Here is a 19211-nt window from a genome sequence, read left to right as displayed (position 1 = left end):
AGAGCAGTAAGCCTCTTTCCCCTCCCTCCCCCTGCCCACATGCAGCCCTTGGCAGGACAAGGCAAAAAGCAGGTCAGTCAGGCCTTTGGACGCATGTCAAGCACCAGAGACCTGGAACAGCCAAATGCCTGCACAGAATCCTTATGAAATCCTCAAATATTTAGTGCTAAAGACCATGATGAAATCTTCGGGTTTGGTGTGTTTGAGGTGACCGCTCCTTTGTGGTGCTAGCCCTGATCTGCACAGGTTCTGCAGCCATCGCAGGGGCAGTGCAAGCAGATGAGCTATCCTCTAAACCTCACCACAAGGCAGCAAAATGCTGGTCTTACCAGTGAGTTCTCTGGGGCTGTGAACAGCAAAGCACCTTTGGTCCTGCTCATCACCCCAGCAGCCTATTAGAATAAATAAAATCACATCCCCATGAGAAGAAAAATGCAGGTGCTTGCAATTGGTGTTGAATAAAAGGAGCAAATGGCAAGTATGTGTGACTGCATGTGACTTGACCCTATTTTATGATCTTGCTACTTGACAGACATGCTTCCACATATTTTCAGATACACTTTTATGCATGAAGAAGTTAGGATTTCTCTCAAAAAGAAATGTTCTTCAGTTTCATATCAAATCTGGAAAATAGCTTTGACAACTAAGAATAAAATCTCAACAAAGCAATAAAGCAGCTGTGGAGTTTTTCCAAATAAGAATGTCCCAATAACTTAGATTCATAGAATCATAGAATGGTTTAGGCTGGAGGGTACCTTAGAAATCATCTACTCCAACCTCTGTGGGAGCAACACCTCTCAACTCTCAGCTGCTCAGGACCTCATTCAGCCTGGCCTTAAATATTCCCAGGGAGGAGACATCCACAACCTCCCTGGGCAATCTATGTCCTGAAAATCACCATCCTTGTCCTGAAGAGCACATCTTTGTCCTAAGATCCAGTCTAGAATGGTTTGGGGTTGGACTCGATGATCTTTTGAGGTCCCTTGCAACCCCTAATGTTCTGTGATTCTGTGTGATTCTGTGGTTTGGGTTGGAAGGGACCTGAAAAATCACTTAGCTCCAACCCCACTGCCCCACCTTCCACTAGCCCAGGTTGCTCAAGTCCCTGTTCAGCCTGGCCTTCAACACCTCCACTTTGTTACTGGAAGAAAAATAGTAGTAGTATTAGTAGCAGCAGCAGCAGCAATAGTAATAACAGCATAAATATTATTAGTATGATTACTGTTATCATTGTTACTAAGGTGAAAAAAGACCTTTAACTTTTAATTTTGTGTTCATCCAGAATGATTTCATTTTTTTGCTGAATAAACCTGACCCCCCCCAAAAGTCTCACAGTCCCTCTGGGTCTCGAACTCTGTGTTACTGTATGGATGGCGTTCCCTAAACACCACTCACAATCAGGTGTTAATACACTTAATTTCAGCACTGATTTGGAAGTTTGGGGAAAGCCAAATGAAAAACTAATAGAATTATATATAATAATATAATGAAAAAATAGGTTTAAACTGGACTATCAGGACTATGAGGACTGCCAAATGAGAGTCATCACTATGTGCAAACATGTAGTAGGCCCAAGGATTTTGCCTTCGGACAACATCTTGTCCTCTTTGCTCTTTCGTTTGCCATTTCAATTCTCTCCACAGCTCACTAGCCCTGCTCCACAGAAATCCAACCCATGCAATGGAACCTAAAGATACATAGGCATGCCCAGGGAACATGGTACTGTAACAATACTTGCTGACTTATAAAAAAATATAGAATAGAATAGAATAGAATAGAATAGAATAGAATAGAATAGAATAGAATAGAATAGACCAGACCAGGTTGGAAGACACCTTCAAGATCACTGCATCCAACCTATCATCCAACACCACCTAATCAACCAAACCATGGCACCAAGCACCCCATCAAGTCTCCTCCTGAACACCTCCAATGATGGTGACTCCACCACCTCCCCGGGCAGCCCATTCAAATGGGCAATCACTCTCTCTGTGTAGAACTTCTTCCTAACCTCCAGCCTAAACCTCCTCTGGTACAGCCTGAGACTGTGTCCTCTTGTTGTGGTGCTGGTTGCCTGGGAGATGAGACCAACCTCTGCCTGTCTGCAACCTCCCTTCAGGTAGTTGTAGAGAGCAATAAGGTCTCCCCTGAGCCTCCTCTTCTCCAGGCTAAGCAATCCCAGCTCCCTCAGCCTCTCCTCATAGGGCTTGTGTTCCGAACCCCTCACCAACTTTGTTGCCCTTCTTTGGACTCATTCCAGCAAGTCAACATATAAATATACACAGAGGTGGATCTGCAGGAACACGAATCCCAGCCACAACCTTTGCACTTGCTGAGTGCAGGGACAGCTGAGCTCCTGCAGCTCCCCTGACCAGGAGTGCTCCAAGGGCTACCATTGCAATGAAAATTCTCAAAGGTGTTCTTTTGTCAGTCAGTGATGTGGCTTTTGTCAAGTGAGGATGGGGGAAGTTACAAATCCTCTGAGAGTTTCTTCTCTTTCTAAAGCATTCTCACTTTTCTGTGGCTCAATATGAAGATTCATAGAATTGTTTTGTTTGGAAAAGACACTTCAGATCATTGACTCCAATCACTCTCTAACTCTACCAAGTCTGGTGCTAAACCATGCCCCACAGCACCACATCTCTGTCTCTTTGAAACACCTCCAGGCATGGGGATTCAACCACCTCCATAGGGAGCCTATCCCAGGTATTGACAAGAGTTCTAGTCAAGAAGTTTCTTCTAGTCTCCAACCTCAACTTCACTAGTGCAACTTGAGGCTATTTCCTCTCTTCCTGTCACTTGTTACTAGGCTGAAGAGACCAACCCCCATCTGCCTCCAACCTCCTTTCAGGGAGTTGTAGAGAGCAGTGAGGTCTCTCCTCAGCTTCATTTTTTCCACACTAAACAATCCCAGTTTCCTCAAGCTGCTTCTCACCAGCCCTGCTCTCCAGACCCTTCAGCAGCTTTGTTGCCCTTCTCTGGACCTGCTCCAGCACTCAATGTCTTTCGTGTAGTGAGGGGCCCAAAACTGACCCAGTCCTCAACACATGGCCTCACCAGTGCTGAGGACAGGGGGAAATCACTTCCCTAGTCCCACTGGTCACACTGCTGCTGAGAAGGCTGGGATGCTGATGGCCTTCTTGACTACCTGGGCACACACTGGCTCATGTTCAAGCCAAATGTCAATCAACATTTCCAGGTCTTTCTTGGCCAGGCAGCTTTCCAGACACTCATCTCCAAGCTTGGAGCATTGCATGGGGTTGTTGTGACCAAAGGAATGCAACAGTGAGCTTGGTCTGTACTCTATTACAACTAATTAAGAGCTTACCTCAAAGACATCATCAGGTATGGCTGCTTTCCACTTAGATGTTGATTTGATGTGTTCATAGGTATTGACAACAACCTCCACAGCTCTGGGGTGGGAATGGCAGGCTTGGAGCACCTGCAAGCAGGATGAACAAAGACCATGAGTACCACCAGGAAGCTGGGGCTAGCCTGGATGCTTAGCACTGTGCAATGGTATACTGAGGTGGACACAAATGATCATGAGAGGATAAAGCTAGAGATGCAAAAGACACCAGCCCTGTCTACACTACTCGTGCAAGTACAGCTAACCCCCCCACCCCCCCATTAGCCCCACATTTTAACACCACACAGAAGTGCTGGCTTGGACATCCAGAGCAGAGCAGCTTGCTGATGGGGTGGGCTTTATCACCTAAATCTGCAGATAACTTGTTCATAGCTGGATTGAGTGACTTGACACCAAGCAGAGCCATGCACCAAGTCCTTGCTCCAGCAAGGTCATGCAGCTCAGGAAAAGAAAAAAAATGCCTTCATATGAATCAAAAATGCATCATTACAGGAGAATTTAAAAGAAGACTGGGACATAACACAGCTCAGAAATAAAGCTTCCAAGCCACATGAGGTCCCTGAAACCTCTCTGCCCAGTAACTTTGGCTAAGTAGGAAAAAAAAAAGTCTGTTGTCACACTCAGGGAGTAACCCTTTGCAAGGATTTCATACTGTACAATGCACAGTTTTGTCCCACACAGTCCCCAGACTTTCACAAACAGAACTGCACAACATCCCTCTGAGATATCTATCAGCCTACTTATTTTACAGGTGGGAAATGATGGTTTGGAATGACACCCACTCTGTGCAACAGAAGGATGTGGAGGCAGGAATAAGAGACCCCAAACCTAGCTCTCAAACACACTCTAGGACACTAAATGTTGCTCTGTTACAGACAGGGCCAGCTCATCCTGGGCTCAAGGGGACACAACCACAAGTCTGGCATTTTATTCAAAGGCTTCTGGTTGCTTGGCTTGTTAAAATTTTACATATACTGTGGAGGGGCTGCATGATGTTGCTCAGGGCAATGGATGAGAGAGAAAAAGTCCTGGCTACAGCACTTAGTTGTCTGATATAATAAGACAGAACTTTGGGCTTTGCAGATAAACATCTAAAATTCTTTGGGAGGGATCCTGTAATTGTTTCTCTCTTTATCCCTTCCCCCCCCCCCCCCCCTTTTACTCAACTATGAGCCTAGGTCCAGCATTTCCCCTTAATTTCTCACATTTCCTGGGAATAAGCCTGAGCTGTATTGAGACACATTTTGTTTTGAATGCATTTGAATACATTTTAAAGGTCAGAAGTGACAAAATGAGTCAGCTGGCCTAATCTCCACTCTTTGGTAGAAGTCATGAAATAATCATTTTGTATAACCCAGTTAGGCCTCTATGCAGCCAGGTTTGACAAAGGCATGTAGGTTTTCTGAAAGGAGAAAGTGAATCAGCTCTGAAAACTTAGCTTGAACCAGTATTTAGAGTTTGGGTTAGTTAAGAATAAAAAATGGAATCTGAGTCTGGTTTCTGGCATTACCAACCATAGTTTTGCTTCAGTTCAGTGATGCCACTCTTATACAGGTTGGCATTCTGGGCCCACAGTTTACAAGATTCCAGCAAATCCAGATACCACCACACCCTGAGGTTTGGATCTCTCATCCCATTCCTGTTCAAGACACCACCTCTTTTCGTATCCCTACTGCACAAAGCCAATCTTAACCTTGTGGAATTGCAGAGGATATATTCTAGCCGCTCCATGATTCAGCAGCAGCTGGTAGCAGACGTCAGGCTGGGCAGCTGGCCGCACAGACGTGACTTTTATGATATACTGTAGGGGCGCGCAGCCGTTGACATCCATGATGTTTGCTTCTGCTCCTGCCTCCAGCAGCATATGCAGCAGGACATGATCACAGTTCCAGGCAGCTTTGTGGAGCGGTGATTTGAAATCCTCATCACGAGCATTCACTTCAGCTTTATAGTCTAAGAGCATCCGGCAGATGAGGTGGTGATCCTGGCTGTACATCTGATCCTTATAGTGCAGGGCCCAGTAGGCTGCACAGGCCAGGGGAGTCTCCATGTAGGCATTGAGAGCATCAACCTGTGCTCCTTGCTCCATGTAAAAGGCCACAAGCTCTGGGATCCCCAAACGTGCAACGGTGTGCAGAGGAGTCTCCTCATCTTGGTTGTTTGTTTTGATGTTCACATTTGCTCCTGCCAAAGAAAGATTATGGGGAAAAGATGAAAGCAATGCAATCCTGGTTGAGGCATCTCTCGGCTTCAGCCCTGCTACCCGAGGAGAAGGTGAGGGAGGGCCGTGAAAGGCACACGTGGACATTCAAACAGCTGGAGAGGTGGATTCTGTGTTTGTTAAGCCCCCAGGAAACCTGTAGAAACTTCAGGTTCTTGAATCAAGCCTCAGAAGTGAGAGCTTGACCCCCAGCTGGCAGAAGAGCTTACCTGAACACTGCTTTGGGGCAGCATGCAGGTCCAAACCTCCGTGCAAAGTGCTTTTTTCCTCTAAATTAAGACCCGAAAGAAAAAGGAGACCTTTGCCCCTAGCTCAGCTCATATCCCGAGAATGCTTCCTGCAGCACCTCAGGCCTGGGAGAAAGGACATTTCCTGATAGATCCATACGTGATACAAGGAAACCCAAACATTGCGTCACCAGCCGAGGATCTGGGGCCTGTTTTCCCGCTGTTCAGCTCCGTTTGTGCCGAGCGGCTGCCGCAGCTGAGGCAACAGCGCCATCTACCGAGGAGCCAGCGGGGATGCGGCGCGGTGGGCGCGAAACACCGGCCTCCCGCCGCGGGCCTGCGCCGGCCCTGGCCAGGAGCACGCCGCCCGCCCGGCGCTGGCCTGGGTGCGGCGGGGCCGTCACTCCTCACCTGCCCGGCCCTGCCCCAGGCTCTTTGAAGCCGAGGCCTTGTCAAAGTGACAGTAAAAGCACTGGTGCAGGAGCAAGTGCAAGCAGCGTGGCCAGGCCTCGCGGAGTCTCAGACTGCTGGGGGGTTGGAAGGGACCTGTGGAGATCATCTGGTCCAACCTGCCTTCCAGAGCAGGGTCACCCAGAGTAAATCCCACAAGGACACATTCAGGTGAGTTCGAATGCCTCCAGGTATGGAGACTCCACAACCGCTTTGAGTGGCCTGGGCCAGGGCTCTGCCACCCTCAAAGCAAAGAGGTTTTTCTTCACGTTTAGATGTGACCTCTTGTGTACCAGTTTGTGTCCTTTCTCCCTTGTCCTGCCAGTGGACACCACTGAGAAGAGTCTGGCTCCATCCTCCTGACGCTCACCCCCCTCAGTCTCCTCCAGGTTAAACAGTCCCAGCTCTCTCAGCCTCTCCTCACAAAGCAGATCTTCCACTCCCCTCATCATCTTAGTGACTGTGCTGGGCTCTCTTCGTTAGTTCCTTCTTCAGTCAAGGCTCACAAAAGCCCTTGCATGGCCAGACACACTAAGACTGAGATGTAAGGATGAGGAAGGAGTCAAGAATTGGCTCTGGGCTGGAAAACCTGAGTGCTAATGCTCTTAAGCCATGTGGAGCGTTAGTCATGTCAGATGTGCATGAGAGTATCATCAATCTAAGTTTGGAGGTGGTAAATTGACAGAGGCTCAGCTTTGCTTGGCTGGCAAGTTGCCCAGATCAGAAGTGGTTAAACTGCATTTACCTGAATTGACCCAGAGTGACAGCACTGAGCGGAGATGGCAGAGCGGGAGATGCATCTTGAAAACTTTGGTACAGGGGCCAAACCTCTGTCTTTGGCTTTTGGTAGTGCTGCTGTGTGTGTGCACACCTGCCACATTTTGCTCCAGACCTTTCCCATTTTATCTGGTCTTGAGGTTCGGCTCAGACAGAGACTGGAGTTTGCCAAGTGCTCTGAGATGAAGGGTGGTTTGTTAAGTATTATTACTAGTATTATTCTCCCTGTACTCAGCACTGGTGAGACCACACCTCAAGTACTGAATTCAGTTTTGGGCACCTCACTCCAAGGACACTGAGGCTCTGAAGCAGGTCCAGAGAAGGGCAACAAAGCTGGTGAAATGTCTGGAGAACAGGGCTGGTGAGGAGAGGCCAAGGGGACTTGGGTTGTCTAGTCTGGAGAAAAGAAGGCTGAGAGGAGATCTCACTGCTCTCTATGACTCCCTGAAAGGAGGTGGTGGTCTGTTCTCCCTAGCAACAAGTGACAGGATGAGACAGGATGACCTGAGGAGTAAGCCTAGATGAAGAAAAGAAGTAGAGAAATAGAAACTCCCTGACTGAGAGGAGTTCTTCTGCTGAGGGACTGACCAGGCAGTCAGCTGGAGGCACTGAAACAGGAAACAATCATGGTGTAAGGGCCAGTGGCCAGGGAGTACAGATAGGGTGAGGAATCATAATGGGAGAAACTTCCTCTGATCAAAGAGATGGGGAAAAGCAGCCTGAAATGAAGATGTGGGTCAGCTGTGGATGGAAGGGACAAATACACATGTACTTTGACAAAATGCTTCCTAAGGAAAACCACAGACCATGGCCACCCTCTCTGGGCATGCCACGAGAGACGCTCCAGAGCTTCCCCTTACCTCTCCAAAGCAGCTGCTGGGCACAAGGCATGGAGGTTCGTGTTGTACAGAAGTGCAAGGGTGCCTGCCCACTCATTGAAAAGCAGTTGAGCTTAGCTCCATGGTTGCAGAGGATCTTGAGACACTCAACATTGGCCATTTCACATGCTATGTGGATCGCAGCTTTCCCGTTGGGCCGGCAGTTGATTGTGGCTTTGTGATTGAGGAGGACCGAAAGGCTCTCCAGGTGTCCATACATGACAGCTAGATGAAGTCCAGTTGCCCAGGATATTTTTAATTTGTAGCTAGGCAGCCAGTATCCTGTACAAAGGGAAAATGTGTTACCATCCTTGGCAAGGACTTGGTTTTGGACTATAAACCTACTGAGAATAATTGAGGGGGAAGGAAGGGTTGGAGTTTTGTTTTAATTTACTGTAATTTTCACCAGCTACAGCTTAGTGCACACCAAGTTCTCTCAAGCATAACTTCATTTTCATTAAGCACTTTCACTACGTGCACTGAATAGCCTGCCTTTTGGAGAGATAATTCCCATGCATATGTACTCTGAAGGCAGTTTATGTTTTTCTTGTGACCTGTATGGATAAGATAAAAAATGTGCTTAGGGCATTTAAAATGCTGCCAGCTAAAAAATACAGGGGAAATGGGGTCTTCAGCCTGCCAATAGCTGAACAAAGGAGGCAATGGAATAAGAAGGCAGCATTTACTTCAGCCAGTGAATCAACAGTGAGCTCATCCTGCTCTTTCTGCATCGGAGATGGCAGGATACTGCATGTCAGGGGCTGGACTCAGACCTCCAGTGATGCATCACACATAGATGACCACTGGCAACATGGCTGCAGCTGTATCACAGACCTCCTGGCAACTGCTGCCCCTGAGGAGTATGGAGTGAGGGCTTTGGATGATGATGTAAGTTAGGTTGGAGAACCAAACACCACAGTGACAATGAAATTTGGCTCCAAAATGCTTGAATTCCTTCCTGAAAATTTCACAGTGATCTCTTTTTTTCCCCCCCCTCACTTACAAACAGGTGTGAGGCCAAGTAACGTGGCTTAAATATTTGTTCCCAAAATAGGACTGCATACTTAATGACTGCACAGACACAGTCTCACAAGTAATTACTGTAATGATTTCTTTTTAAAAAGCAACCCATAATAATAATGTGCAGAAGGGCACAAGAAGTGTAAAACTCCTTGTCTCCTTTTGATTATTTTAGGTACAGCAGCTGCTTCTTAGCTAGAATGTGCCCATAAACATTTCAGGGTTTGATTTATCTGTTTTTCCTTGGATGAATGCCTGGTTGAATACTGTTATCCTGTAAAAGACACAGAAAACGAGGTAAAGATGCATAATGAGCTCAAATTAATCCAGACCTTCATTTTACCATGTCTAATTGTTTATGTTTTTTTTAACCTTAATACCATATAGTAGAGGCTTTTGCAGTATTCATGTGTGTTGTATTAGACAGAAAGAAGATAGAAAGGAAGGAAAAAGATGTATAGAAACTAAATGCTGGGGGCAGGGAGAGATTCAAGTTTGTCTTTCCTCCTAGTTAAATTGCAAGTATATTCTGAGATAGATGCCAGCAATGCAGTTCTGGTACAACTGAAAACATGCTCAATTTCCACTGGAAGGCTCCAGTCATGAGAGCAGCAGCACCTCCTGCTCCAGCATGGCTTCAAGGACTTGTTCCTGACCAGCATAAGCACTTTAGTACTACCAGAGTGTGAGATGTTGTGGTGGGTTTGGAAGGATAAGGCCGAGAAGCCTCCTCCCTTCCCCCTTGTAAAGTAAAAGGGAAAAAAAAATTGAAGGGAAAGGAAAAAAAAACTCGCAAGCTGAATTAGCAAAGCAGTGGAGCTATATTTACAAAGCGATGTAGGGTTTGCAGGGGATTATTTACAAATTTACAATATCTACAATATATACAAAGATATACAACAGAGTAACACAGAAATGAGAGTGACCCCCCTCTGGACAGAGGGGGTTCCCCACCTCCGCTCTCCCCTCTCTCCCCCCTTTCCCCAGAGTGGGATAGGAAGAGAGAGAAAAGAGAGGAGAAAAAAAAAAAAAAAATGTTAGAAGCGGTTTGTGTTAATTGGAAAGGAGTTAGTATACAGGCCTGTTATCTGGTTTTCAAGGCCGAGGCCTTGGCAGAAAGCCCAGCACAGAAAGCTGCTGCACGGAGCAAAGACGGAAGCAAGACTGATAGAAAAGTCGTGGAAATGTCCAGTTCACTCCCAGTTCCGAAAAGTGCTTCCTCCCACTCGTCCAATGAAATTAGTTTAGACTATTCCTTCCGTTTACCAACTTCCGTCCACCATATTCCCTTTCTTAAGGGGGCAACGTCAACCGGCCACAGTCCACCCCTTCTAAACAATTTCATTGGCTGTTCATACTGTCCATCCAATCCAAAACGATATTTACAGTTCGTGAGTAAAGTTCATAGTCCATTCCGGCTATGCTCAGATGTAGATGATTCAAAAGTCCAAGAAAATCAGAAAATGAGAAAAATGGAAAACAGTTCATTTCTTCGCCGACGAAGCGAAGAAAAGGGAAACAGGGATTCTCAGGGTCTCTTAGTTGACTCAGGGCTCTCAGGGATCTCAGGGTTCGTGCACCGTAGATGTCTCGTTGGTTCTTCCTTTGGACGCGATGTAGCTGTACAGCAGTTTGAAATTAACCTCTTTCAGCTAAAGTTAAATTTCTTTGTGGAATACACTGAATTTCACCATTCTCTTGCATTACCCAATAAGTGTGACCCGGACCTTCAGCTGAAACCACCCCTCGGACAGGTTTAGCCTCTCCTGAGGGTGAAAATACCCAAACAGTTTTACCTAACAGATTCTTTTCTCTAACAACAGGAACTTTATCACCTTCCACTTTCCGTAGCAGATCTGAATGTGCAGGTCCAGCTCGGTTCACTGAACCTCTACTATTTACCAGCCAGGTTGCTTGTGCTAAATGTTTTTCCCAGTTTTTCAAAGATCCACCTCCCATGGCTTTGAGAGTGGTCTTCAACAAACCGTTGTAGCGTTCAATCTTCCCTGAAGCTGGTGCATAGTAGGGAATGTGGAATATCCACTCAATACCGTGCTCTTTTGCCCAGTTCTTTACAAGGTTGTTCTTGAAATGAGTTCCGTTGTCTGACTCAATCCTCTCTGGAGTTCCGTGTCTCCACAGGATCTGTCTCTCCAGACCGAGAATGGTGTTGCGTGCAGTTGCATGTGGAACTGGATAAGTTTCCAACCATCCAGTGTTTGCCTCTACCATAGTAAGCACGTATTGCTTACCAGAACGAGAACGTGGTAGAGTGATGTAATCAATCTGCCAGGCTTCACCATACTTGTACTTGGACCATCTGTCACCATACCACAAGGGCTTAAGTCGTTTTGCCTGCTTAATAGCAGCACAAATGTCACAGTCATGGATGACTTGTGTGATAGCATCCATGGAAATGTCTATGGATCTGTCACGAGCCCATTGGTATGTTGCATCTCTGCCTTGATGTCCTGACGAATCGTGAGCCCACCGAGCTAAGAATATCTCACCTCGGTGTTTCCAGTCGAGATCAAGATTAGAGTCCATGTCTACTTGAGAAACTCTTGCAGCTAGATCTGCCTGATGGTTGTGTTGTTGTTCCTCAGTAGCTTTGCTCTTAGGAATGTGAGCATCGATGTGTCTCACTTTCACTGGAATTCTCTCGATTCGGTCAGCAATGTCCTGCCACAGGTTGGCTGCCCAAATGGGTTTTCCTTTTCTCTGCCAACCACTCTTCTTCCAGTTCTTTAGCCAACCCCATAGAGCATTGGCTACCATCCATGAGTCGGTGTAGAGATAAAGCTTTGGCCATCTCTCACGTTCAGCTACGTCGAGAGCTAGCTGGACAGCTTTTACCTCTGCGAACTGACTGGATTCTCCTTCTCCATCCTTCGCCTCTGCAACTCGGCGTGTTGGACTCCACACTGCAGACTTCCACCTTCGCTTGTTTCCAACAAGACGACAGGAACCGTCTGTGAACAAAGCATACTTCTTTTCATCATCAGAAAGGTCATTGTAAGGAGGAGCTTCCTCAGCACGAGTTACTTTCTCCTCTGGAGGTTTAGCACAGTTGATACCTTCAGGCCAACTTGAGATCACCTCCACTAGACCAGGTCTTTCAAGATTTCCCATTCGAGCTCTCTGTGTTATCAGAGCCATCCACTTAGACCAGGTTGAGTCTGTGGCATGATGTGGTGTGGATCCTTTGCCTTTGAACATCCAATTCAAAACTGGTAATCTGGGAGCTAGAAGAAGTTGTGATTCAGTTCCAATCACTTCAGAAGATGCTTTCACTCCTTCATAGGCAGCTAAGATTTCTTTCTCTGTTGGAGTATAGTTAGCCTCTGAACCTCTGTAACCTCGACTCCAGAAACCAAGAGGTCGTCCACGTGTCTCACCTGGAGCTTTTTGCCACAAGCACCAGGTTGGACCATTGTCACTTGCAGCCGTGTACAAAATGTTCTTAATGTCTGGACCATCTCGGACAGGTCCCAGACCCATTGCTTGAATCACCTCTTGTTTTATTTGGTCAAAGGCTGCTTGTTGTTCAGGTCCCCAGTGGAAATGGTTTCTCTTTCGAGTTACATCATACAGAGGTTTCACAATCTGACTGTATCCAGGAATGTGCAGTCTCCAAAATCCCACTATGCCTAAGAAACGTAGGGTCTCTTGTTTGTTTGTGGGACTTGCCATGGTAGAGACTCTATTTACCACATCCACTGGAATGTGTCGGCGTCCATCCTGCCACCGCACTCCCAGAAATTGAATCTCTGTGGTAGGTCCTTTCACCTTGTCTCGCTTGATGGCAAAACCTGCACTCAGAAGAATGTCAATGATTTTGTTACCTTTCTCGAAGACTTCCTCAGCAGTTTTACCCCAGACGATGATATCATCGATGAACTGGATGTGTTCTGGAGCACCGCCTTTCTCCAGAGCATCGTGGATCACTGCATGACAGATGCTTGAGCTGTGGATCCAGCCCATTGGCAGCCTGTTGAAAGTATACTGGATTCCTCTCCAGGTGAAAGCAAACTGAGGCCTGCATTCCTCTGCTATGGGAATAGAGAAAAATGCATTAGCAATGTCTATGGTAGCATACCATTTGGCCTCTTTGGATTCCAGCTCATACTGTAGTTCCATCATGTCTGGTACTGCTGCACTCATAGGTGGTGTTACTTCATTTAGGGCTCGGTAGTCTACCGTCAGACGCCAGTCTCCATTCTGCTTCCGCACAGGCCACACTGGACTGTTGAAAGGTGAATGAGTTTTGCTGACGACTTTCTGACTCTCCAACTGACGAATCAGATTCTGAATGGGCAACAAAGAGTCACGGTTGGTTCTGTATTGTCTGTGATGCACAGTCTGAGAAGCAACCGGCAATTTAATGTCCTGTATCTTATGTTGTCCCACAACTGCAGATTCATCAGAAAGTTCAGGTCTGGCAGACAGCTTCAATTTTTGTCCATCAATTTCTATTGAAGCTACTCCAAAAGCCCATTTGTAACCTCTAGGGTCCTTGAAACGCCCTTCTCTCAGAAAATCAATTCCCAAAATACAAGGTGCGTCAGGTCCGGTCACAACTGTATGCTTCCTCCATTGTTTACCAGTTAAACTTATATTAACCTCTACCTTACTTAACTCTTGAGATCCACCAGTGACTCCCAGAATAGTTATAGACTCTGATCCCTGATAATTTGATGGTATTATGGTGCACTGAGCTCCTGTGTCAACCAAGGCCCTGTACTTCTGAAATTGTGAAGTGCCAGGCCACTGGATGTACACATCCCAATAGATTCTGTTATCTCTGTTATCCCTCTCCTCCCCCTGGCGGGAGGCAGGGCACCCCTAGTTATGGGGAACATGCGCACATGTGCATTGCACATATTGTGCAGGGTTATAACTTTGCATGTTATAACTGGAGCCACTGTTGGAGCCATAAGAGTCGTTCTGGGGAACTGTGGAAGTAACAGCTACCCTTCTGGTATTGCTACCTCGGGTTCTGCCACTTTGCAATTCCCTCAGTCTCCTGAAAAGATTAGAAGTTGGTTGGCCATCCCAGCGGTTCATGTTCTCACCAAACTGATCACGCAGAGTTATCCAAATAGTTCTACGTGATTGCCTTGGTGGTCTGTTTTGGAATGACCTGTTTTGGAATGTCCTGTTTTGGAATGACCTCCTTGGAGGACGTGTATTCCTCACAGATGAAACTTGTACCCACCTGGAGGAAGAATTGAAATTATCCTTCTGTGCCAATTGGTATATGGAATCTTTTAGATCCTTCATGCAATTTTCAATTTTTCCAGACAGAGTTTCAATGGCTGAAACCAAAGAACCACGTGTCATGCTATCCTCCAATTGTCTCATTTGATCACTGAATTGGCCAACCGTGGGAGAAGCTCCACCATAACTTCTTGACACAATTCTGCTTGCCAGAATGTTTGCATAATTAGAAGGAGCAAGTTTGATGATCTTTTTAGCAAGACCAATACCCACAGGAATGTCATCAGGATTCAGAGTTTCATGTTCACCATAGAGTAGCTCTCTAACAGCAAATTCTCTCAAGCGCTTAATTCCCTCATCTATGGTAGTCCAGGGTTTAGGATTCCATGGAAGATCATCTCGGGAAGGGTATCTCAGGGCAACCGCTATTAAAAGGCGTATCCAAAGATTAACCTTACCGAGAGCTTCGCCTAGATGTCTATCTATTCCATTGTCCCTTGAGAGAGTTCCTAACTGAGCTGCTGACTTGTCTCCAACTGTTAGAGCTGAAGCACCTGTATCATAACACCTACTAAGCCAAGCTAGAACTGGCTCCTTATCTGCCCTGGTGAAATCTTTACGGACATTTCGCAATTCTTCCCGTGGTGATGAACAGTCTGTAATATCATCTTCATCTTCATCTCCCTGAATTCTTTGCCCATAAAATCCTGCTGTCATTCTCCTAAGGATCTCTTTAAGCTGAGAACCACCTTTGCCAGCTGCCTTCCTAGCTTCATCTCTATCCTGCTTTGATCTCACTAGGTTAGCTAGATCTTTAAAACAAACCTTCTCTTCCTCCTGAGCAGGATCTTTTAGAGTAGAGGGCCCCTCACCAGGATCAGTCTCCACCTCTTCTTCTCCATCTTGGGCCTTTCCACTTCTAGTCTTTAAAGGAGCCATCTTGACTGGAGCTGTGTTTGCATTTACAGCCACCTTAATGGAAGCTGACAGGTCCTGAGATAAATCAGCTGCTGGGGCAGTGACTTCCGGTCCCACCGAGGGAGTGGGTGGAAGTGACGTTGCTCCGTTAATGGCCGACGGAGAAGAAGAAGAAGGAGAAGGAGTGGGAGAAGGGGTAGGCGCCATGTTGATATCAGCCGATGCCCTTGGCTGCTTGCTAGAATCAGCAGAAAAGTCATTTAGAGCTGCTTTACCAATTAACTTTTTAGCCTTCTTTTTAACTGACACGGGTTCTCCACAGTCCTCGTCACTAGATGACTCTGGGACTGATCGAGAGCCACGGCGTTTTCTTTTTGATCTAGTTTTAATAACAAAACAAGCTCTGGACACCTTCCTCTCCCGACGCCAGGAATACAGAGAATACACATTAGTTATCACCAGCAGCAGAATTATACACATGAAATAAATCACCTTTGGATCCCAGGCATCACCTAAAGTTACTGTCTCCTCAGGCGGAATCTTAAAACTCTTTATCTCAATTGGGAGAGTGGTGGAGGTAACATTCCTGTATCTCACTGGCCATAATAAATTAATACATTTTCCATACCATAATTTAACTTTATACATAACCCACATATAAATTGTCCGCACCAAATATTTACCCAGGTAATCCAGAATCAAACCCAAACAATACCTGTAAATCAAAGCCCCAAAAATTGAAAAGAATAATCGCTCCACAAACCACAATACCTTCATGTTTGCTAATTCAGCTAGAAAACACTAAATCAATCAAATAACAAATTAAACTAATTATCTGCCGCACGTTGGGTACGCCAATAAAAAAAAATGTGGTGGGTTTGGAAGGATAAGGCCGAGAAGCCTCCTCCCTTCCCCCTTGTAAAGTAAAAGGGAAAAAAAAATTGAAGGGAAAGGAAAAAAAAACTCGCAAGCTGAATTAGCAAAGCAGTGGAGCTATATTTACAAAGCGATGTAGGGTTTGCAGGGGATTATTTACAAATTTACAATATCTACAATATATACAAAGATATACAACAGAGTAACACAGAAATGAGAGTGACCCCCCTCTGGACAGAGGGGGTTCCCCACCTCCGCTCTCCCCTCTCTCCCCCCTTTCCCCAGAGTGGGATAGGAAGAGAGAGAAAAGAGAGGAGAAAAAAAAAAAAAAAATGTTAGAAGCGGTTTGTGTTAATTGGAAAGGAGTTAGTATACAGGCCTGTTATCTGGTTTTCAAGGCCGAGGCCTTGGCAGAAAGCCCAGCACAGAAAGCTGCTGCACGGAGCAAAGACGGAAGCAAGACTGATAGAAAAGTCGTGGAAATGTCCAGTTCACTCCCAGTTCCGAAAAGTGCTTCCTCCCACTCGTCCAATGAAATTAGTTTAGACTATTCCTTCCGTTTACCAACTTCCGTCCACCATATTCCCTTTCTTAAGGGGGCAACGTCAACCGGCCACAGATGTCAGGGGTGAGAAACAGACCATGACATCCACTCTAGGACTAAATTTTGGGGACTACCAAACCCAGTCTCCATGGAATCCATGCCACAAATGGCTACAACAGACAGCTCTGAGGCACCTGTGTCCAAGTAGGGTGCCAGGCTGCTCTGCTCAACCCTCTCTCAATTTGCTGACTGTCCAGGCTATGCTGGAAACTCTGGTGCAATAACCTTTTCATCATATGACCCCAAACTGGGCACAAAGAACTGGGCTATATCCCAGAGTCCATACATATAGCAGAGCACGTTTCCTAAGTCACCTTTCTGTCCAAATTCACATGTAGTATTCCTCCTTGTTACCTGTGAGCTGTGGAGCACTGTTGGCTTACCCCACACAAAGTTGGCCCTCACATTTATGGTCAGATGTGAGCCATAGATCATAGATTCATAGAATTTTGCTTGGAAAAGACCTTTAAGATCATCCAGCCCAACCATTTTCTAACTCTACCAAGTCTGGTGCTAAACCATGAGCCTCACACCACATCTCTGCCTTTTTTAATGATACATGACAGCAGGAAAGTGATCCTCAAAAGCTAAGTTATCACTTTACATAGCCATAATTTTCCTGATTGAGACCACCATTTATTTCTTTGCCAGTGAGCTGGGCTCAGACATTCTGAGGGATCATCTCCATGTCCTCTGTCCAAAACCACAGACATCTCTGCCCAGAGGAGCAGGAACCAGGCACTGAGCAGGAAACAGGCATGGACTCTATGGGAGGCCTCGTTCAGCTTGCCTGTTTTTTGGGTGGAAACATGAGAAAGCCATGACACACACAAGGTCAGTGTCCTTGGGAGCTCTTAGCCTCTTTGAAAGGGAGGAAGAAAAGCTACTCTGGCACCCATAGCATCTCTTTTCTGCTTCGTTACTTAGGGCTGTGGCAAACCTCAGGCTGTTTGAACAGTGGGATGGTGGGTCTTAATTTTTGTCCCACTCTCCCTCCTTAAGGGCATTCCCCTCTCATCTCACAGTTACCTGGGAATCAGAATAAAAATAGGGTACAGTGCCTCCTGCCTTTCAGACAAAATGAATATACTGCTGTGATTTAGGCCACAGGGTGCATTTACCTCTCTACTTTTTGGAGAAAGGAAAGACTTCTCCAGACTAGACAGATTAATGCTTGCAGCCAAATGATCTACAGTTAAAAATCTGTGCCTTAATCTTGTAGTCTCAAACCACAACCTGAATGCAGCTCAGCCTGCTGAGGACAGAAGAAAAGGTATGTTAAAATACATTCAGTACAGACACTGTCCCCTAGGGAAGTACATCATGACAGGTTGCCCAGTGAGGCTGTGGATGCCCCCTCCCTGGAGGTGTTCAAGGACAGGCTGGACAAGGCCCTGAACAAACTGGTCTAGTGGAAGGGACTAGCTGATCTTTAAGGTCCCTTCCAACCCAAACCATGATTCTAAGACTTCATCACTATCAGCCCAATGAAATCAAAAGAGCAGGAGCCAGTCATTAAATAAGAGGTAAACACAGGAAAGGAGGAGAGGTGGGATGTTCCCTCTATGCCACAGAAAAGAAAGTGCATTTGCTGTGCTGCTGGCACTGGAGGTGTTTATCTGCACATAGGATTAACTTCTGGCAGAGGCTGATCATTACTGTTTTCTAGTTACACAATAAGAGTCTGTCATCAAGTGTCTCATGAAGTGTGTTGATTTTAGCAGAGACCAAACTTGGTTTATTGCTTTTAGTTTTTGGCAATTCAGGCCTGGGTATTCTACATTCCAAGAGATTTCTTTTCTGGTTGGGGTTTTCCAGATGACTTTTCCTGTTTTGATAAGCCAGCACATCCTCACTTTCTCTTAGTTTGAAAAATAAATCTCCTCCCATCCAACAACACTCAAGGTCCACAGGATTTCCTTAGTTCTCCTCAGCTAGGGAGAATTCACTCTACTACTACTGTCAACTGAAAATGGAAGGCACTGAGTGTTTTAGGTTTCTGACTGGTCTGCACACGTGGCTGGGTACATGCAAGGAATGTGTGTACCGCTCTTAGTCTGCACGTGTCTGTTCTGGGCTTTGCACCCCAGTTCTCTGCAAGGAAATAACAAAGGACTCCTCTTTCTGTTCTCCCCTGAAGCTGCAACAGCTACCTCAGCAGCACAGAAGTTCAGGCTGTTCTCTGGCCTGCCTTCCACCTAGCCCAGCAGGTACAGCTGATAAGGTGCCCTACTGAGGTGACTGTGGCTATATGAACTGCCTATGACTCAGCTTACATTGCACTTTCGGAAGAGATAAAAGGCCACAGTTTCTTGAAAACCACTCAAACCAGTCTACTTCCTGGCTGGGGAATGCTGCCACATTTACCTTGTTTGTAGGATGCCAGAATCAGGTTTTCATCTTCCACTTCAAACACCGTGTCCACGTCTATTTTCTTTTGGCTCAAGAGCTCTTCGAGTGTTTCAAAGTCATTGGACTTCAGGGCTTCAAGAAAGGCCTTTTTCACCAACTTTGCAGCTGCAGCTCGAGTAAGTTTCCCTTCCATATTCTCTTCCTCTTTGTGTGTCTTCTCCAGATCCATTTCTAGACGTATTTCTTTGTGCTGTGAAGAGGGGTACACTGAGGTCCCTATAGCACAGTTGCATGCTGA

At 46.1% G+C, this 19211-nt stretch overlaps 1 protein-coding gene across 4 annotated transcripts in view; it reads right to left on the bottom strand.

Annotated features, from left to right (window-relative positions):
• Positions 1-19211, bottom strand: part of ASB4 (ankyrin repeat and SOCS box containing 4) — a 59218-nt gene extending 40007 nt beyond the window's left edge. For 3 of the 4 annotated variants that reach the window (XM_068157050.1, XM_068157052.1, XM_068157049.1), the window contains exons 1-4: positions 18929-19211; positions 7906-8205; positions 5064-5554; positions 3329-3442 (exon numbers count right to left, since the gene is read on the bottom strand). In XM_068157050.1, coding sequence (XP_068013151.1) covers positions 3329-3442; positions 5064-5554; positions 7906-8205; positions 18929-19142 — 1119 coding nt within the window. In that variant the 5' untranslated portion in view covers positions 19143-19211. Of the gene's footprint in view, positions 1-209; positions 393-3328; positions 3443-5063; positions 5555-7905; positions 8206-18928 lie in introns of those variants that run through there. The other variant, XM_068157051.1, reaches the window with a different exon arrangement.

The sequence above is a fragment of the Melanerpes formicivorus genome, unplaced genomic scaffold (assembly GCF_026170545.1).
Source record: "Melanerpes formicivorus ecotype bairdi unplaced genomic scaffold, bMelFor1.0.p_v2 SCAF_35, whole genome shotgun sequence".
NCBI classification, from domain to species: domain Eukaryota; kingdom Metazoa; phylum Chordata; class Aves; order Piciformes; family Picidae; genus Melanerpes; species Melanerpes formicivorus.
The sequence above is the reverse complement of the archived record's forward strand: the minus strand, read 5'-3'. Positions and strand labels throughout refer to the sequence as shown.